The 17,720-nt window shown below is 49.2% G+C and overlaps 1 protein-coding gene across 1 annotated transcript; it reads left to right on the forward strand.

The window, feature by feature from the left end:
* The first annotated feature begins 5,951 nt into the window (after positions 1 to 5,951).
* On the forward strand, positions 5,952 to 8,125 carry LOC116762160 (GMP synthase [glutamine-hydrolyzing]-like). The gene is given in 5 exon segments (XM_032648912.1): positions 5,952 to 5,961; positions 6,273 to 6,564; positions 6,566 to 6,741; positions 6,744 to 6,932; positions 7,221 to 8,125. Coding segments are annotated over 5 exon segments (1,572 nt in total).
* The last annotated feature ends 9,595 nt before the right edge of the window (positions 8,126 to 17,720 follow it).

Here is a 17,720-nt window from a genome sequence, read left to right on the forward strand (position 1 = left end):
GCCAATCACAGCGGTCACGCTCATATGTGGCTGCTGAGTGTGATCAGTGACAAACCCCAGAGATGTCTCGCCACAGGTCCAGACACACCTACGTGACCACTCCTTTGTGCAGTATAAATACTTGTCTGGCTCTCGATTAGAGAAAAATGTGGTCACAGGCCACCCTCTGCTTGGAACTTCTCCCCTCTTCTCTGATCTCATGTCCTATCTATATCCCCATTTATAGACTCCAGGACCGTGGAATGGGATGCAGACTCACACTGCAGTCTGCCAGTGGCACCTACCTGGAGTTGTGCAGTGCACAACCTGTACAGCTGTGCTTAGCAGCACTGATAAACTCCCAGAGTCTCAGGACTGAAAGGGACATCAGAAAGCCTAAAGCACAGTCTCTCAACCTTAAAATGAAGAGCCTGAGGCTGCTGGTGGAGACAAGGCTTTTCCAAGGCCATGCAGTGATGCCTCAGTGAAATGGCTGGGCTGTGGACCCACAGCTCTTGGCTCTCAGAATGGCACCATGAGGTGTCCTCTGCCGTCCTCCCTCTCTTCCTCTAGGGCTCTCAAAACGCCCCCTTCCCTCCCCTTCAGCACACCCTGTGTGCCCACCCTGGTTCCGTGCTCTCATTCAGAGTCAGTACATGCCATGCTTTGGGGTCTTCCTAGGTAAATCACATCACCAAGCTGTGGCACCCACCACTGGTCCGCTCAGAGTGGGGGGCCCCCGCCAGAGTGGGTCCGCATCTGTACAAGGGTTAGTAATGGGGTGAGGGGAATGACGAGAAGGTGGGGGAGGACCCCCATGTTTCCTGGCAGAGTAAAAACACAGAGTCAGACACACTTGGGTAGGAGTTGCTCTGCCCCCACTCTACGCCGCCAGGGGTGTGACCTTGGATGGTCCGGTCCACTCAGCCCTTCTGGGCTCCAGATGTCTCAACTATAAAGGGCAGTAAAAATAACCCTCATTTCTCCCCCCACCCCTCACCGCAGCCTAGTAAGGATTCCATAAGGTAATTGATGTGAGGGACGGAGCTTGGCTCAAGCCACGGCTGCACCTGCCCCTCGGAAACAAGCCCTCCTCCTGGAAGCCTTTCTCAGCCTCTGTTCTGCATGTGTGTTATGGCTCTTCCCCGTGGAAGCCGTTTAAAGGCAGGAACTGCTACTGGGAAGAGAGAAAATCTTTGGCACAGCCCAGCCATTACCAGAGATGTCTAACCAGCCCGCATTCAAGGCAGAAGGACGTGCATGAAAGCGTTTTATCTTTCCTCCCACAAAGGGAGAGCAGAGCCCTGTACCAAGCTGAAATGAAGGCTTGATTTTTTTAAATAGACATTTAGGATTCACTGATGCTTTGCTAACCCCCAGTCAAATCACGACATCAAGGAAAGAAAAACTCCATTTTCTGCTAAGATGTTGAAATGGCCCTTTCCAATTAAGCGGTGGGCTCTGGGAGGGGGAGCCCAGGCAGGCGGCCCAGAGCCGTGTCTGCTCATCTGTGTGTTTCTGGGTCTGTGAGCACCTCGGAGCTGAGCCCACGCGTCCTGGGTGAGGGGGCTGGCCTCTAAGCCATCCTGCCCTCTGGGTCTCCCACCAGGCTGGGTCCCTGGTTGTCCCTGGGAAGGATGTGAGACCTGTTCGTTAGCAGTCACTTACATGTTTTGCATATATCAGTAGGTCTGATCATCTACTTTGAATTAGCAAAGACCAGGACTCTCACAAGATTGCCCACGAAACACGACTACGTGCTAATAACACCATCCGTCTGAAACCCACCATTCCCCAGCTCCCCATGGCTGTCTGTCAAGAGAGCACAGACTCATCTATTAAGACTCAGCCCAGGGGCGGTAATTAAAGCAACAACGACAAACACTTGTATGTCCCTTTTGCTGTCAGTCACCGCTCTAGCTGCTTTCCGCATATTAACTCATTTCATCTTCGGGTAACTGCGATGCTTCAAGAATGGCCACAAATCCTTTCCACTCTTCCCACTGGAGAGTTTGAGTCTAAGTCTTCTCACTTTGCACCTGGGCAGGCCCTGGGTCCACTTGATGAGTACATTGTGGTGGAAGTGATACTGTGCCAGTTTCTAGACCAGACCTGAAGACACCAGCAGCTTCCACCTCCATCTTTTGGTGCACTCTCTTTGGCAGCCCTGGGCCTCCATGGAAGGAGTCTGACTAGTCCAAGACTGCCATGCCGGAGGGACCACATTCACGTGCTTTGGTGGACAGTCCCAGCTGGACCCAGCCTTTCAGCCATCCTGGCCGAGGTGCCAGACACGTGAGTGAAGCCATCTGGGACCTTCCAGCTGAAGTACCCTTGAGTGACCTCAGCTGATGCCACGTGGGGCAAAAGCACCGAGCAGCCAAGCCCTGCCTGAGTAACTGACCACAAAATCATGAGGTATAATAAAATGGCACGAGTACTTTGTTAGGCAGCGGGAGATAACCAGGACAACCTTCTGAGGCAGGTCCAACGGAATACCGTTTGACAGCTGAGAAAACTGAGACACAGAGACGTTAAGTAATTTGCCCATGGTCACACAGCTAATAAGTGATGAAGCCAGGATTCCAAACCCAGACAGCCTGGTCCCAAAGTCCATGCTCCCTCTTCTCTGAACCCTAAATTGACTACTATTCCACTGTCCTAACATCTCTTGAACTTACCCATTGGTAAATCTTCTCCCTTACTGGATGCAAAGGCTACTGAAAGGCAGATCCCAATTCTTAGTCAATGCATAGCCCTGTCCTGGGACAGAGGAAGAGTGCTCAGTGTTTGCTGAGAGTGGAGGGGGGTGGGGGGGCGGATAGATCGATGGACTGATGGATGAACAAATGAATGGGCTTGGATAGGAGACAGCCTGGAGAACGTGGAGGGCCTAGAACTGTTTGGGGTGCGGGCTTATTAGAGGTGCCATGTGAGGATTAGCATGAGGGAAGCAGAGGAACACCACACACCAGGCAGAGGGGTGCAAAGACTCCCTTGACTGTGTGGTTCTCCACCCTCTCCTCTCCAGGGCCTCACGAAGAGTCACTCTTTGAGGCTAAAGATTAATTCTGAAAAAACACTTCTATTTTAGTGTTATATGTTGCCTCCATCCTTTTTTTCTCCCCCAGCACAATTTTAACAAGGACCCAAAGCTTCCACTAATCCACTAATATGTCACGTACCTGAAATGTCTAGTCACCAGCTGAACACTAATTTTCCCTGTGAATGCCCTGGTAGCCCAGGCAAAAAGGAAAATACATTGTAGTTAAGAGCTCTCATTTGGGGGAGATTTGCTGACCTCTTAGATCCAGAACCAATAACTACCTTGCAGAAGGCTCACCTCTGACCCTCAGGCAGGGAGTCCCTCCACACTCAGCCTCTGGGCGCACGCACCCCATGTGTTCACCACCAGTCCACCCTGAACGCAGTGGTGCTTATTCCTAACGCCTCCTCTGCTGTGCTCAAAAGGGCGCGGGCTTGAGTTCATTCGTCTCTCAACCATGAATCCTCAGTTCTGCAGATGCCGTGCTTATTGCCAGAACAGTCAGTGACCTCAAGGTCTTCCAAACCTCTGGAAACTCCTGGAGAAACAAGAGTCCCTGGGCTCCTCCCACCAGCACTCTTCTCTTTAAGATTCCAGGCAAACAAGGATTCCTCTTACCTTGTCCAAGAGTATTTTTCCAGGAAGAATGGTTATGCTGAGCCTCAATGGAAATTTCCACTGGGGCTTCTCTGTTTTCTGGAACTCATTACACAGAGCAGCGTTAAATTTACAGGATGCAATCCCTTAGATGTGGACTTTTAGGTTATATAGGTCACAGGAGCAGATAAAAAGAGGCCAACAGACTCATCTGGAGAGATGAAATTTCTCCTGCAAAGAGGGTGGTCTCTGCTCGGAGTTCAGAAAGAGAAGTCTGTCCTTCCAGGAGGGATTGATTGCATAGATGGCTCTTACAAAGGATGCTGGATAACATAACAGTTGACCCAGAGATGTTCATTGTCTCATTAACCTCCTGAGAGTGACCAGGACAGCAGATTCTGAGCTACTTAGAGAGCACGTCAAGAACAACCAGGCACACCCCTCCTGCCCTGCCCTCACCAGCCTCTACCACTTGGCTTTGCTCACGGCAGGTAATGAACAGACTTGAGGAAAATGCTTAATCCCAAGCCAGATGCCACATTCACTCTACCAGGTCTCCTCCCTGCCACCTCCCACCCCAGCGTGCACACGCACACACGTACACACGTGTGCACGCACACACACACACACACACATACACACACACACATACACACGTGGGCACGCACAATTTCCCCAGTCTCTGTGTTATGGAACTAATCTACTTTACTACCACCTTGAGGAACATGTGAATCACTGAGCAAAGACAGAGAGAAAGCTGAAGATAAGTTATTTTTGGAAGGTTGTCATTTTGAAGCCCCAAAGGCAGGCTTCTCCAGGGTGGGCGAGGCCGTAGAAGTGACAGGCAGCTGGGGCCATTCCCTCTTCCCTGAACAGCCCTTTCTCCCCCACACTCTGGACCTTTGCACTGTCGGTTGCCTCCACCTGGGATGCCCTCTTCTGATCGCCATCTTTTCCTGGCAAAATGCCATCTGTCTCTCTGGAGGCCCAGATATTCCTGATCTCCCCACCCCAGCATAAGCTCCCCGAGCTTAGGGCCCTTACCTCTCATGTCCTAGAGTTGCTTCGTGGCAAACAGTGTAGACTCTAGAGCCAGTGGCCTGGGCTCAACTTAAGACTGCTACTTACTAGTTGTGTAATAGGGAAGAACAAATCTGACTCCATATTGGATCTGTTTCTTTTACTTTCACCTTTGCATTCCATTGCTTTTGCTACAAGAATGTTGCCTGTAGCTTGAAATATACAGGATAGCCCATTCTCAAGGCTCTGACCTTTAAAGGTATAACACTGTTCCATTCATATAGAGATACAAAGTTGCAGAACAGACAATAACATTTGTTTTGTTAGAGGTTTATAGGAACATCGTGACTGGACCTACAGGGACAGCTGCAAGGACAAAGGATTCTGACACCAAGAGGTCTGCAGCGATCAATCACACCCCCTCCTCTTTTACTATAAGAGAAGCCCGAATTCTAACGAGGGTAAGGTGGTTCTCTGCGAAGCTAGTCCACCATCTTCTCCATTTGCTGGATTTCTGAATAAAATCACTATTCCTTGTCCCAACAACTCGTTTCTCAGTTTATTGCCCTGTCATGCGGCGAGCAGTACAAGTTTGGACTTGGTAACAGCTGTGCAACTTTGCACAAGTTACTGAATCTCTCCGTGCTTTAGATGCCCCTTCCATGAGATGAGGAAGATAACCATGTCTACCTGATTAGGGTTGTTGAGAGAATTTTAAAAGCAATGACTGTAAATTGCTGTCATTATCATTATCCCTGGGGACTGCGTGCTCAAGGCTGGGCACTCAAAGGAGCTTGGAATACCTCCTGAACTGCAGTGTGGGAATAAGGAATTGGCTGCAGTCCGCTAGGGAAGTGGGGATTGAGAGACAATAATGCAGTCGGGGCAGCTCCAGGAGTAATATGGGGGCCCAGGGACGGGGTGGGGCTGGAGGTCCTGCCCAGCACACCCTGACTGCCTCTACCACACCCTGAGATTCTCCTCAGCACCAGCCCCCATCTCCTCCTCCAGACTCGGGGACCATCTGACAGCAGACTGGAAAGGGAGCTCCTGCCTCAGATCTGCCCTGCAGGGAGCTGCAGCCTTGGTAGGTTGGAAAATGTTCACAATCCGCTCTTGGGAGGAGGAGAGGCGCAACTGTGATTCACAGTGTCTGCCAACTGCCAAGGTGTAAATACTCCCAGCATGGCGGGTTTCAAGCTCCTGACACGACGTCACTGAATGCGGAGTTGAGAATGGATGGGCAGTTCCCTCTATTACATGGCAATATCACTATATGCCTACAATAGATGTAAATAACCTGAAGCGCATGGATCCGAGTAAAATACACAGAATTAGAATGTAGCTAAATAGTTACAAAGTAATAGGATGCAAACATATATTACATTTCTTTTTGATATAATAATTTAATATAATTTTAAATCATGGTTGTGGTGAAAAAGTAGCTGTCAGGATGCCTGAAACGGTTGGTTGTTTGGCCTGAGGTGACCCAGCACTGGAGCCTACCCAGCTCTCTGGTGGGGCTAATGGCAGACCCTGGGAGGGCTCAAGCCAAGGAGTACTTCCCAGAACTTCTGCCGCCAGTGTCCTTGTCCCCACGGTGAGCCACAGCCACCCCCCGCCTCTGCAGGAGACCCTCCAACACTACCAGGTAGAGCAAATGAATCTAGAAAATTATATGGAGTCCAGTTCCACCCTGAAGTTGGTCTTACAGAAAATGGGAAAGTAATACTGAAGAATTTCCTCTTCGACATATGTGGGTGCAGTGGGACCTTCACTGTGCAGAACAGAGAACTTGAGTGCACTCAAGAGGTCAAAGAGAGAGTCGGCACATCAAAAGTTTTGGTTTTGCTCAGTGGTGGAGTGGACTCAACAGTTTGTACAGCTTTGTTGAATCGTGCTTTAAACCAAGGTCAAGTCATTGCACATTGATAATGGCTTTATGAGAAAACGAGAATGTCAGTCTGTTGAAGAGGCCCTCAAAAAGCCTGGAATTCAAGTCAAAGTGATAAATGCCGCTCATTCTTTCTACAATGGAACAACAGCTCTACCAATATCAGATGAAGACAGATCTCCACGAAAGACAATTAGGAAAACCTTAAAATGACTACGAGTCCTGAGGAGAAAAGAAAAATCATTGGCATTAATTTTGTCAAGACTGCCAATGTAGTAGCTGGAGAAATGAACCTGAAACCAGAGGAGGTTTTCCTTGCCCAAGGTACTTTACGGCCTGATCTAATTGAAAGTGCATCCCTTGTTGCAAGTGGCAAAGCTGAACTCATCAAAACCCATTATATACACTACCAAACCTAAGGTAGATAGCTAGTGGGAAGCAGCCGCATAGCACAGGGAGATCAGCTCGGTGCTTTGTGACCACCTAGAGGGGTGGGATAGGGAGGGTGGGAGGGAGACGCAAGACGGAGGAGATATGGGGATATGTGTATATGTATAACTGATTCACTTTGTTATAAAGCAGAAACTAACACACCATTGTAAAGCAATTATACCCCAATAAAGATGTTTAAAACATAAAAAAATAAAATGTTTTAAGTCACAAAAAAAAAAAATTAAAATAAACACTATAACGACACAGAGCTTATCAGAAAGTTGAGAGAGGAGGGAAAAGTCATAGCACCTTTGAAAGATTTTCATCAAGACGAAGTAAGGATCTTAGGCAGAGAATTTGGACTTCCGGAAGGGTTCGTTTCCAGGCATCCATTCCCAGGTCCGAGCCTGGCAATCAGAGTAATATGTGCTGAGGAACCTTACATTTGTAAGGATTTTCCTGAAACCAACAATAGTTTGAAAATCGTAGCTGATTTTTCTGCAAGCGTTATAAAGCCACATACACTATTACAGAGAGTCAAAGCCTGCACAACTGAAGAGGCTCAGGAGAAGTTGGTGCAAATTACAAGTCTGCGTTCACTGAATGCCTTCCTGCTACCAGTTAAAACTGTGGGCGTGCAGGGTGACTGTCGTTCTTATAGTTATGTGTGTGGAATCTCCAGTAAGGGTGAGCCTGACTGGGAATCTCTTATTTTCCTGGCTAGACTTATACCTCGCCTGTGTCATAGCATTAACAGAGTTGTCTATATATTTGGCCCACCAGTTAAAGAACCTCCTACAGAAGTTACCCCCACTTTCTTGACAACAGGGGTGCTCAGTACTTTACGCCAAGCTGATTTTGAGGCCCATAACGTTCTCAGGGGGTCTGGGTATGCTGGGAAAGTCAGCCAGATGCCGGTGATTTTGACACCTTTACATTTTGATCGGGACCCACTTCAGAAGCATCCTTCATGCCAGAGAGCCATGGTTATTCGAACCTTTATCACTAGTGATTTCATGACTGGTATACCTGCAGCCCTTGGCATTGAGATCCCTGTAGAGGTGGTGTTAAAGACGGTCACTGAGATTAAGAAGATTCCTGGTATTTCTCAAATTATGTATGACTTAACATCAAAGCTCCCAGCAACTACTGAGTGAGAGTAATAAACTTCTTGTTCTGCTTAAAAAAAAAAAAAAAAGATGCCTGAAACTTCAGCAATTGGTTCTCCCCTCATTAGTAACCCTGATACTCTTTGTAGCACATACCTACCTCAGGACCTTTGCACCTACAGTCTCCCCCACATGGTATGCTCTTTCCCCAGATAACCCTGTGATTCCTTCCCCACTTCCTTTAGCTTCAGCTCAAGCACGACTTTGTCACTTATTAAAAGACCTTCTCTGGCCATTCTATATAAATAGCAGCACCCTTTCCCTCAGTCCTTCCTAACCCCAGCTCTGCTGTATTTTCCTCCAGAGCTCTTGACACCATGGACACTCTATTTGTTCATTCATCATCCATCCTCCCCCACTGAAATCCCCACAAGGACAGGGATTTCTGTCCACTGTGTTAACTGACCCCCAGTTAAATTACATCTGACAGCAGGTACTAAATATAGATCCATAGAATAAGTATCTACAGCTGTCCAGAGTCTACAAGGTGCAGCCACAATTATCTCATCTGCTCTTAGCAGCAGGGTAGTTATGACAACTCCCATTTTACAGAGAACTCCTTCCCCTACCACAGAAGGTATGAGGTTTGGGGTTAAATTGACTTCCCCAAGATCACAGCTAACCAGACAACCTGCCAGACCAGTATTCCATTCTTGTGACCACAAACCCCGGTTCTGCTCTCAAAACTGCAATGCCTCTCAGAAAAGCAGGAGATCTCCCCTGGGTGATGCACCCCCGAAGACCCAGGATTCGCAGTCACACTATGTATTACCTCTCTTGAGGCCCCAGTGAAGTTCCTGGGACACATTAACTGCTCAATAAACAGGTTTCTAAGTTGAAGTCAGACAAGTTCTTTTCCCAATGCCCTCCCTCACCCTCGCCCTGCACGCTCCCAAAGTCCCATCCCTCCACCTACAACGTCTCCTCCACCGTTGGGAAGCTCTAATGGAGCTCTAGGGTGGAGCTTTGTCTGCTAAGGTTTAAGGCATTTTTTCAGGTCAGATGTAACTGCAAGCATCCTCATCCCCTAGCACGCTACCTGGCACAAGGACATGCTCAATAAATAAATGTGATTGAATAAAGTGTGTGTGTGTGTGTGTGTGTGTGTGTGTGTGTGTGTGTGTGTGTGTGGAGGTGAGAGGATGCAAAGACTGCTACACTGACGGTGGGGTTTCAGGTACCCTATGAGGCAGGGAAAGGAGAGAGGGTCCTCTAGAACCACAGTTCTGGGAGCACAAGGCCGAGAGGCCAGGAACCTCCCTTCCCTGTCAGTCCTGAGACAATGAGTCTGCCCCAGAATTTAAAAATGGGTTGAAAGGGGAGCAAAGGGGGCGGCTCCTTTTTCTGATGACTGGTGAGCCCAGCGTCTCCTCAGGTCTCCTTGTTATTCTTAGCGGGGATGCTCTTCCCCGGCAGGGAGGAAGGAGGGGCGGGGGAGCTGGGCTCCGCAGGTTGGCTTCCAGAAAATGAGATGTCAGCTGGCAGGAATGAATTAATAAAAGGAAGTGACCCCTGCTGACCCAGACTCATTCTTGGTAAATTTTGGATTCTGGAAGTTTCTCCATGGCCTCCACTTCTTCCCAGGGGAGCCATGGAGGCCGGGTGTGGAGGAGTGGAGGAGTGTGAAGGTTGAGGTGGGGTTTTTAATTATCTGCTCCCCAGCTCTTCTGAAAATTACCTGCTTGTAAAGGGGAAATACTGTTTCCTGGACACCTTTTTTTCTGGAGAGGACCAGAGGCAAGCTGGGGAGAATCCAGGCCTTCGGGGAACCTTGGGCAACAGGAGCAGGTTGTGTCCTCAGTGATTGCAAGGCTTCCCAACCTTGTCCAGTGCTACCAATCACCTGCTGTAATCGTTAAGCAACTCAAATTCTAGGCTATGGCTGTCACGTTAGCAGACATCAGACTCACCTGGAGAGCCTGTTCAAACAAATGGGGGGCCTGGGCCCTGGCCCTCGAGATTCCGATTCAGCAGCCCTAGTGCGGGACCTGACTGCGCAAGTGTAACAAATCCCCAGGCGTGCCGGGTGCCTGTGCTCCTGGGACCACACTTTGAGATTCACTGCCCTAGGCCGGCTTGCTGGACCACAATCTCCAGGGGAGGGATCGGTGTTTTTCACAACTTCCCAGGTGATTCTCAGCACCAAGACAGTTCGGGAAGCTGCTAAAATGTGAGGGCCACCTGCAGCCGAAGCCCCTGGGACCCTTGTTATGAGGCAGATTCCCAGGCTCTGCCTCAGCTCTGAGGACTCAGAACCTCTGGGCGGTGGGGCCCAGGAATCAGAATTTAACCACTACAGTTTGAGAGTCCTGACCCTATATACAGAGGAGTAATCACTTAGTTATCAAAGTGAACGCCAAACCAGGCTGTTTTCCAATACAAGAACAATCCAAGGTTCGGGCAAGCTCGAGTTGCCCTGGGAGTCTCAACCTCCACCCCCAACCCTCCAACCCCGGAGGAGTTTGGCCAGAGTCCTCTGGACCCTGGAGCTCTCTCCCTCTTTAGGCGCAAAAGCCACGAGGCACAATTCCCCAAGCACGCCGCCCTCCCTCGCGTTGCCGTGCCTCTGTGGCTTTGCACAACCTAAGGTGTCAACCAGGATGCCCTCTCCGCCTCCTGGCATCTTTCACGTCTCAGCCCTCACTCATCCCTCCGTGAAGCTCAGGGACCTCCAGCCCGCAGGCACGCTTTCCCCGGACTTGCACTGACCTTGCACGATTGTCCACTACTGCTCTTGCTGCAGAGACGGGGCCAACGTATTGAAGGACCACAGCCGTCGCCACCTTCCAGGGTGTTGGTCCTGCTTGGTGATGCCTCTGTTGTACTGGCCGCGGGTAACAGGCAGGGAGGAACATTGGGACGGTGCTACTGAAACCGTGGTTAAATCCACTTCACTTGCTTTCACTAATCCAAGTCGTTTTAAGACTCGCCCGTCCTCCAAGCGGCATGTAGCCTAAACGGTAAGATGTTTGCCCCAATCGTTTCCCAGGAACTTGGGGTCAGTTGCCTAGTTCAAGCTGAGCAGCTTAAGACCGGAAGGGATCCCCGACCCTTCAACTGGGCATGCGCGAGCGTCCTTGGTGAACTTTCGCACGTGTGGAGGCATAGAGTTTAGTTACGCCTGCACGGAACAAAGATTATCACACCTTTTTCCAATCACCTTTCCCCCACGCTCCCCACGCCTGAGACTGCCCTGCTTCTTTATTCTTTATCCCGTAAATACCCCCCGAGGCCCTTGCCTTCAGGTGGGCACATTTGAGATTTCTCCTCCTGTCTCCTTGATTGGCTGCCTTGCAAATCAACCCTCTCTCTGCTGCAAACCCTCTGTGTCTCAGTGTTTTGGCTTCCTGTGCATTGGGCAAAACAAACCTAGTTCGGTAACACCACCAATGGAAGCATTGTGGAAGCATGACACAGGTGGGCTGGAGTTCTGAAAAAAGCAGACCCATCTAGAGAGCATTTTCTAGAAGGAAGTGGAGGTTAAAGAAGATTTTTAAGGAGTTTGGGTCTCTGCTGTGAGATGTAATTCCCGCCTCACTCCTACCCCTTCCAGAGAATCTTCAGCAAAACTGCTCATTATTTGCAAAACCTTTCAGATGCAGGTTTTTCTGTATCATCACTGTGATGCTGTGCTGATGTGTTCCTTAGATGGAGTCAAGAAGGTGCATTTTCAATGGGTCCTGACACTCTGTACTGTCCTGTATTAGTTATTGCTGCTTGACAAGTCACGTTAAGACTTAATGGTTTAAAACAGCAATAAATATCTATGGTTTCTGGGTCAGAAATCTGGATGCAGCTTAGCTGGGTGGTGCTGGCTCGAGATTTCTCATCAGGTCGTAGTTAAGATGTTGGTCAGGGCTACTTTCATCTGAAGGCCTTGGCTGGGGCTGGAGGAGCCCGGGAGGAGAAGCAGCGGCTTCCCACGGATCCCTCACAGGGCTGCAGAGCTGATGCTGGCTTGGCAGGAGGCGCTGTGTGCCTCAGGGTGGCCTCTCCCTGGTTGCACGAGTGCCTTGAAGCTGGCTGCCTTTCCCCAGAGTGAGCAATTCAAGAGAAAGAGAGGCAGACAGAACAATGTCTTTTATGACCTAGCTTTGGGAGTCACACATCGTCACTTCCACTACATTCTATTGACTAGGAAAAACATCACTAAGGACATCCCACATTCAACGGCATTAGGCTCCTTCTTTTGAAGGGAGGAGTACCAAAGATTCCGTGGGCAGATTTAAAAATACCCCAGTTGTCATGTATGGGAGACTGGGTACCTACTTCTGGTACATAGGAGATGCTTACTGAATGTCTGGTGAACTGGACAGACAGCCCATCTTTCCCTAATGCCACTCTGAAGCTGAGATGGAACAGGAAGCAGCGGTGGCCGGCCTGGGGCAGCACTGTCTGTGGGCATCTCTAGCTCTCCGATGCTGCTCTTGGCTGCCGGCCTCTCTGGGACATAACAGAGCAGCCTTTCGTGGCCTGGGTCTCTGACCAACAGTATCCTTCCTGCCCTGTGCACCCCTCTGGCTCCCAGTCTCCTGTGCGTGCCTCTTACATGACTCCTGTTGACTCCAAAAGGCCTGGACAGGCAGCCACTTCCACATGGGGTTTGCTTCCAGGCCTGGATTCCTTCTAGAGGGAGCCTATTATTCCACTGTGACATGGTAGGGACAGATCAAGGGGGTGGGAACGACCTTCCTCCAAGGCTACTACAATATGGTATTAATCAGACCAGCTCCTTTCCTCATAGCCTTTATATGTACATTTCAGCCTCTAAGACTTTGCTTGTGCAGTTCCCCCACCCAGAATGCCCTTCCTTGTCCTCTCTGCCCTGCTAGATCCTGCTCCCTGGGAGGCAGTGTGGCACAGTGGAGAGAACACAGGCCTTAGAATCGAAAGGCAGGAAGGAACCCAAGGCTCCGCTTCACCATACAGTACTTGAGCACCTTGGACAAGTCAGCCCATGACCTTTCTGAGCCTCGATTTTTCCCGTTTGTAAAATGGGGCCATTATACCACCTTAGGGTGTAATAAGTCATTTCTAGGCTTAAATGAGAAAACAGAAGGAAGAGAAAACAGCATAAAACACTATCAGTAAAGAATCTTTATTTTTCCTTTTCATCCTCTTGAACCCAGCTCAGTTCTAACTCTCCCAGGAGAACCTCTTCACATTTATGAATCTTGCTAGCAATCACGTTTCAACCACACAGACCTGCATTTGATCTGACACCCTCAAATTTTTCTCTTCATTTGTGTTAGGCCAGTTTCTGACATGGAGAGTTGAGTCCAACAGGACTTGCCTGTGTCTCGACCACACATACAGCAGAGTGCTGGGTCCACGTGGGAGCCTGGAGCATCCGCGCCCACAGACCACACAGGGGCACGCTGATCTGGGGGGCTCCGTTTTCTCTTCTGCTGTCTGCCATCCTCTTGATCCCCGTTTAGTGGAGATTCTGTGCAGCCGGTCTCCAGCTTCCATTTAGTTTCTAATGGCCCACGCCTGTTATTCTCATCAAAGAACTGCCTTTGGGAACTGCTTGGTCCACACTTGCAGTGGACCAAGTGCCTGGGAGTTTACACCCTCTCTGGCTCCCGGCAGTCCTTAGTCAATGACTGACCTGTGCAGAAGAAGTCTGAAAGCCCAGCTGCCTTGCCTTAGAAACGCAGAGGTATAATTTATGCTCCAGAGCTCCCGCTGGGATGTGGCCTGAAGTTGCACCTTGCCTCACCTTCCTCGTCCTGCCTCCCCGACTCCTTTCCAGCTTCCTAAAAACATCCTTTGCGCACGAATCCTCAGCTCCGGATTTACTTCTAAGGAGCCTGCCTAAGAGATCCCCACCCAGGCTCCCAAAAGAATGAGCAAGGTGGCACTGATGGGCCACGTGGGCCGAGATCTGCAGAAAGGAAAGGGAGGGAAGAAAACCACGTCTCTTTTCCTCCTTTGGTTGCTTCCTGATCACCACCAACGCCACAACTGGGGAGAAAAAAGAAGTGATTCATTTTCAGTTTACATTTTCTTTAACATAACAAACTCCCGCCTTTGGAGGCTTAATTGGATCTATTCTTGGATGTGACAAAAAGTTAGTGGGAGATGAAAGGGGCACATCAAGGAAGAAAAAACATTCCAAGTGAATAATTTAAGATCACATCCATAATTAATGGCATTTGGCATGTTTCCCCTGGAAGCCTAATCATAGCGTGGAATGTGCTAATTAGAGCAGTTTGGTGCAAATCAGTCATTGCAGGTGTGGAAAAGCTGCCTCTGTTCTTTTCAGCACTGGTGGCGGCTGTGACACTGGATCCTCAGGTGGGGCGGGGCTTGAGTAGATGATGGAGCTCCGTTTTGAAACGTCTAATGGTGTGAAATGAGTTTCTCTTCTTGTTGAGGAGGGGGACGTGTATGTGGTATGTGGTGTTTGATGGTGGGACACGGCAAGTTGGAGCTGGAGAGACATTTGAGGTTAGTTCTTTCCCTCTCTTATCTTTGGGGAAAACAAGAGAATGAAACAGGGTCAGAGTTGGAAGGAGGGAAGTGAGGAGAGGAAGTAACTCCCCCAGCCCCTGCACCTACCCAACACCCAGTGGGATAGGGGAGATGACCTGTTGCACGGCCAGGTGCACCTCGGAAAAGGTAAGGCACCAGGGCATCTTTGGTTTACTCTTTCGTGTCCACGCTCCACCCCAGGAGGCTGAAACCGTGCACTCAGCCCTGCTTGATGTCTGACTTCTGGTCAGATTTAGCACATGGGAGCCCCTATTAGAGATTGGAGGGAAGGAGGGAAGAGATAGAGAGCTCAGGTGACTTACTTCCCATCTCCTGCCTCCTCCTTGCTGGGATCTGCCTGCCCCCTAGAGCTGAGATTCCACTTGCTGTAGGTCAGCCTTCTACTCACAGCCTTCTCATCGTCACAGCGTCTCGCTGACCTGGGCTTCAGGGCCTGGGGCATCACATCCCCACCCTTCCCAGCCTGGTCTACAAGTGCTCTCCCTTGTGGTCCCCGCTGTACCTGCACCTTTGTAAACACCCCTTTAATAAATTCTCCTCAAATGATCCTTAATTTGAGGGTGACATTTCTTAACAGCTGTGTCAAGACCTTGAAAAAGAACTAGTTCACAAGAGTGACATTCTTTTTAAATGGAGCTCTTTCCCTTAGAAACCAGTGTTTTGGCCAATATTCTTCGGCAGTTTTTATAAAATGCATCCGTTATTTCCCTGCCGTCTGAAAGAGAAGTAACTACACATGATTGAAAAGCTACCCTTGCTAGTTCTTTATGAACATCAACTGTTGTCCCACGGTGGGCACTGCAGACTTTGGTGACTGTTATGGTCTGAATAGTGGCCCCCCAGATTCATATGTTGAAGCCCTAACCCCCTAATACGACTGTATTTGGATATAGAAATTTTAAGGGGGTAATTAAGATTAATGATGTCATAAGAGTGGGGACTGGTTTTCTTAAAAGCATAGGAAAAGACACCAGAGCTTTCTCTCTCCTCCTGTGCCCACAGAGAAAAGGCCACGTGAAGACACAGTGTGGAGACAGCAGTCCGCAAGCCAAGAAGAGAACCCTCACCAGAAACCAACCATGCTGGCTCCCTGATCTTGGACTTCTAGCTTCCAAAATTGTAAGAAAATAAATGTCTGTTTAAGCCACACAGTCAGTCTATGGTATTTTGTTTTGGCAGTCTTGAGGCAGGAGATAGATGGGCCCCAGGTTAGACATTTACAACTGGCCTCCCATTTACATTTCATGGGGTAGGAAAAAAGTGGGCTTTGGGCTGGGCACTAGCTTCCTGCTTGCATTTCCTGAGACAGGAGATAGATGGGCTTCAGGTTAGACATTTAAAATCAGCCTCCTGGGACTTCCCTGGTGGTGCAGTGGTTAAGAATCCGCCTGCCAATGCAGGAGACACGGGCTCGAGCCCTGATCCGGGAAGATCCCACATGCCAGAGAGCCACTAAGCCCATGTGCCACAACTACTGAGTCTGCACTCTAGAGCCCAAGAGCCACAACTACTGAGCCCACATGCCACAACTACTGAAGCCCACGCACCTGGAGCCTGTGCTCCGCAACAAGAGAAGCCACCACGATGAGAAGCCCGTGCACTGCAATGAAGAGTAGCCCCCACTCGCTATAACTAGAGAAAGCTCGCACACAGCAACGAACACCCAACTCAGCCAAAACTAAATTAATTAATTAATTAATTAAAAATAAAATAAAATCAGCCTCCTGTTTACTCTCCAAAATGGAAGAAACTACAGAGACAGAGTAAACAGCCAGGCTTTGTCTCTTGTGGATGCCTTAAGATAACAGTCATGGCAAGAACAAAGAGGGGCAAAACCTTGTTTGAATAAAGGATCAAGGGATCTCTGCTTCCCCCTCCTTGGGGCAAGGAAGACACCACACATGGGCAGAAAGTCTCCTTGGGGGTCAAAAGTCAGAGGACAATGCTAGGTCATAGTGAGCCTTGCTTCTCCCAGATGCTTTCACGTCAAGTTCCACCTTGGCTGAGAGGCGCGTGTGCACCTAAAGGGAGGGTCCTGAGACAAATTAGCCAGGGGGACAAAACAAGATGATTGGCCAGAAGGAAGACAAAAGAGACCTGGAACACTGTCCCTCTATAAAGGATTTTAACTTCCCAAAGGCACGACTCTTTCTCTCTGAGTTCGCCCTTGCGTCTCTCCACATGTACTCTGCTTTTCCAATAAACTTTTTCCATTTCTATTTACCTTCTACCTCCTTTCCTGAATTCTTTCCTGACAAGGCGGGCAAGAACGGGGGGTTTAGGGGGTAGCCTCTGGCCTCTGTGGTCTAGCAGTTAGGACTCCCGGTCCGGGGACCAGGATCTTGCTTACAGCTACTGCTTGTGGCAAGCTGCTGCCTGCGTCCGAAATCAGTCTGATCACAGACTAATACAGAGACTCCCGAATATAGGACAGTTTGCCCTTGCCCTAAGTGGTTCCAAATTTCATGCTCACCCCACTCTGCTTTTATCGTTCCTTTGCCTTATCTCTGAGCTATTACCTCTTGTGGCCAATAACGTCTCTACCTTTAGCATAGCCATCCCTTACTCACTTAAATCTTACCTGTTTCCTAGTACTAAACTGTCATGTGAGACCAGAAAAATAAAGCTCATTAGAATTATGTATAAAGCAAGAGTTAATAGGTTCTGAGGGTCTGGATTGCTCTTCCTTGAGTAGCGCATGTATTTTAATGCAGAGACTTTATCATGAGGGCTTTTTGAGTGCCCGGAAGCCATTTTTTTCTTACTCTGGAATCCTTGTTATATTCTTGTACGGCTGAGGTTGCCAAATCAGTGGCCTAAGGAAAAACGTGGTCTCACAGTAACTTCTCTCTTTTCTTTTCTGAACTGGTTAGAACACAATGAAACTTCAAATCTTGTACGATCAGGTCTTACCTCACACCTGAGGATCCTCTGGCTTGAAATTATTAGAAACTTGGCTCCTGACCCCTGCTACATGCCCCCTGGTAGGAGAGGGGCCTCTGGATTCATTTAGCCCAGTGGGTTCCTGGAGAATTTGATTAGCTCTCAGGCCTTGCATTAGCCATCCTTTGTCTCGGCCTGGACG

This window comes from Phocoena sinus, chromosome 11 (assembly GCF_008692025.1).
Source record: "Phocoena sinus isolate mPhoSin1 chromosome 11, mPhoSin1.pri, whole genome shotgun sequence".
NCBI classification, from domain to species: Eukaryota; Metazoa; Chordata; class Mammalia; order Artiodactyla; family Phocoenidae; genus Phocoena; species Phocoena sinus.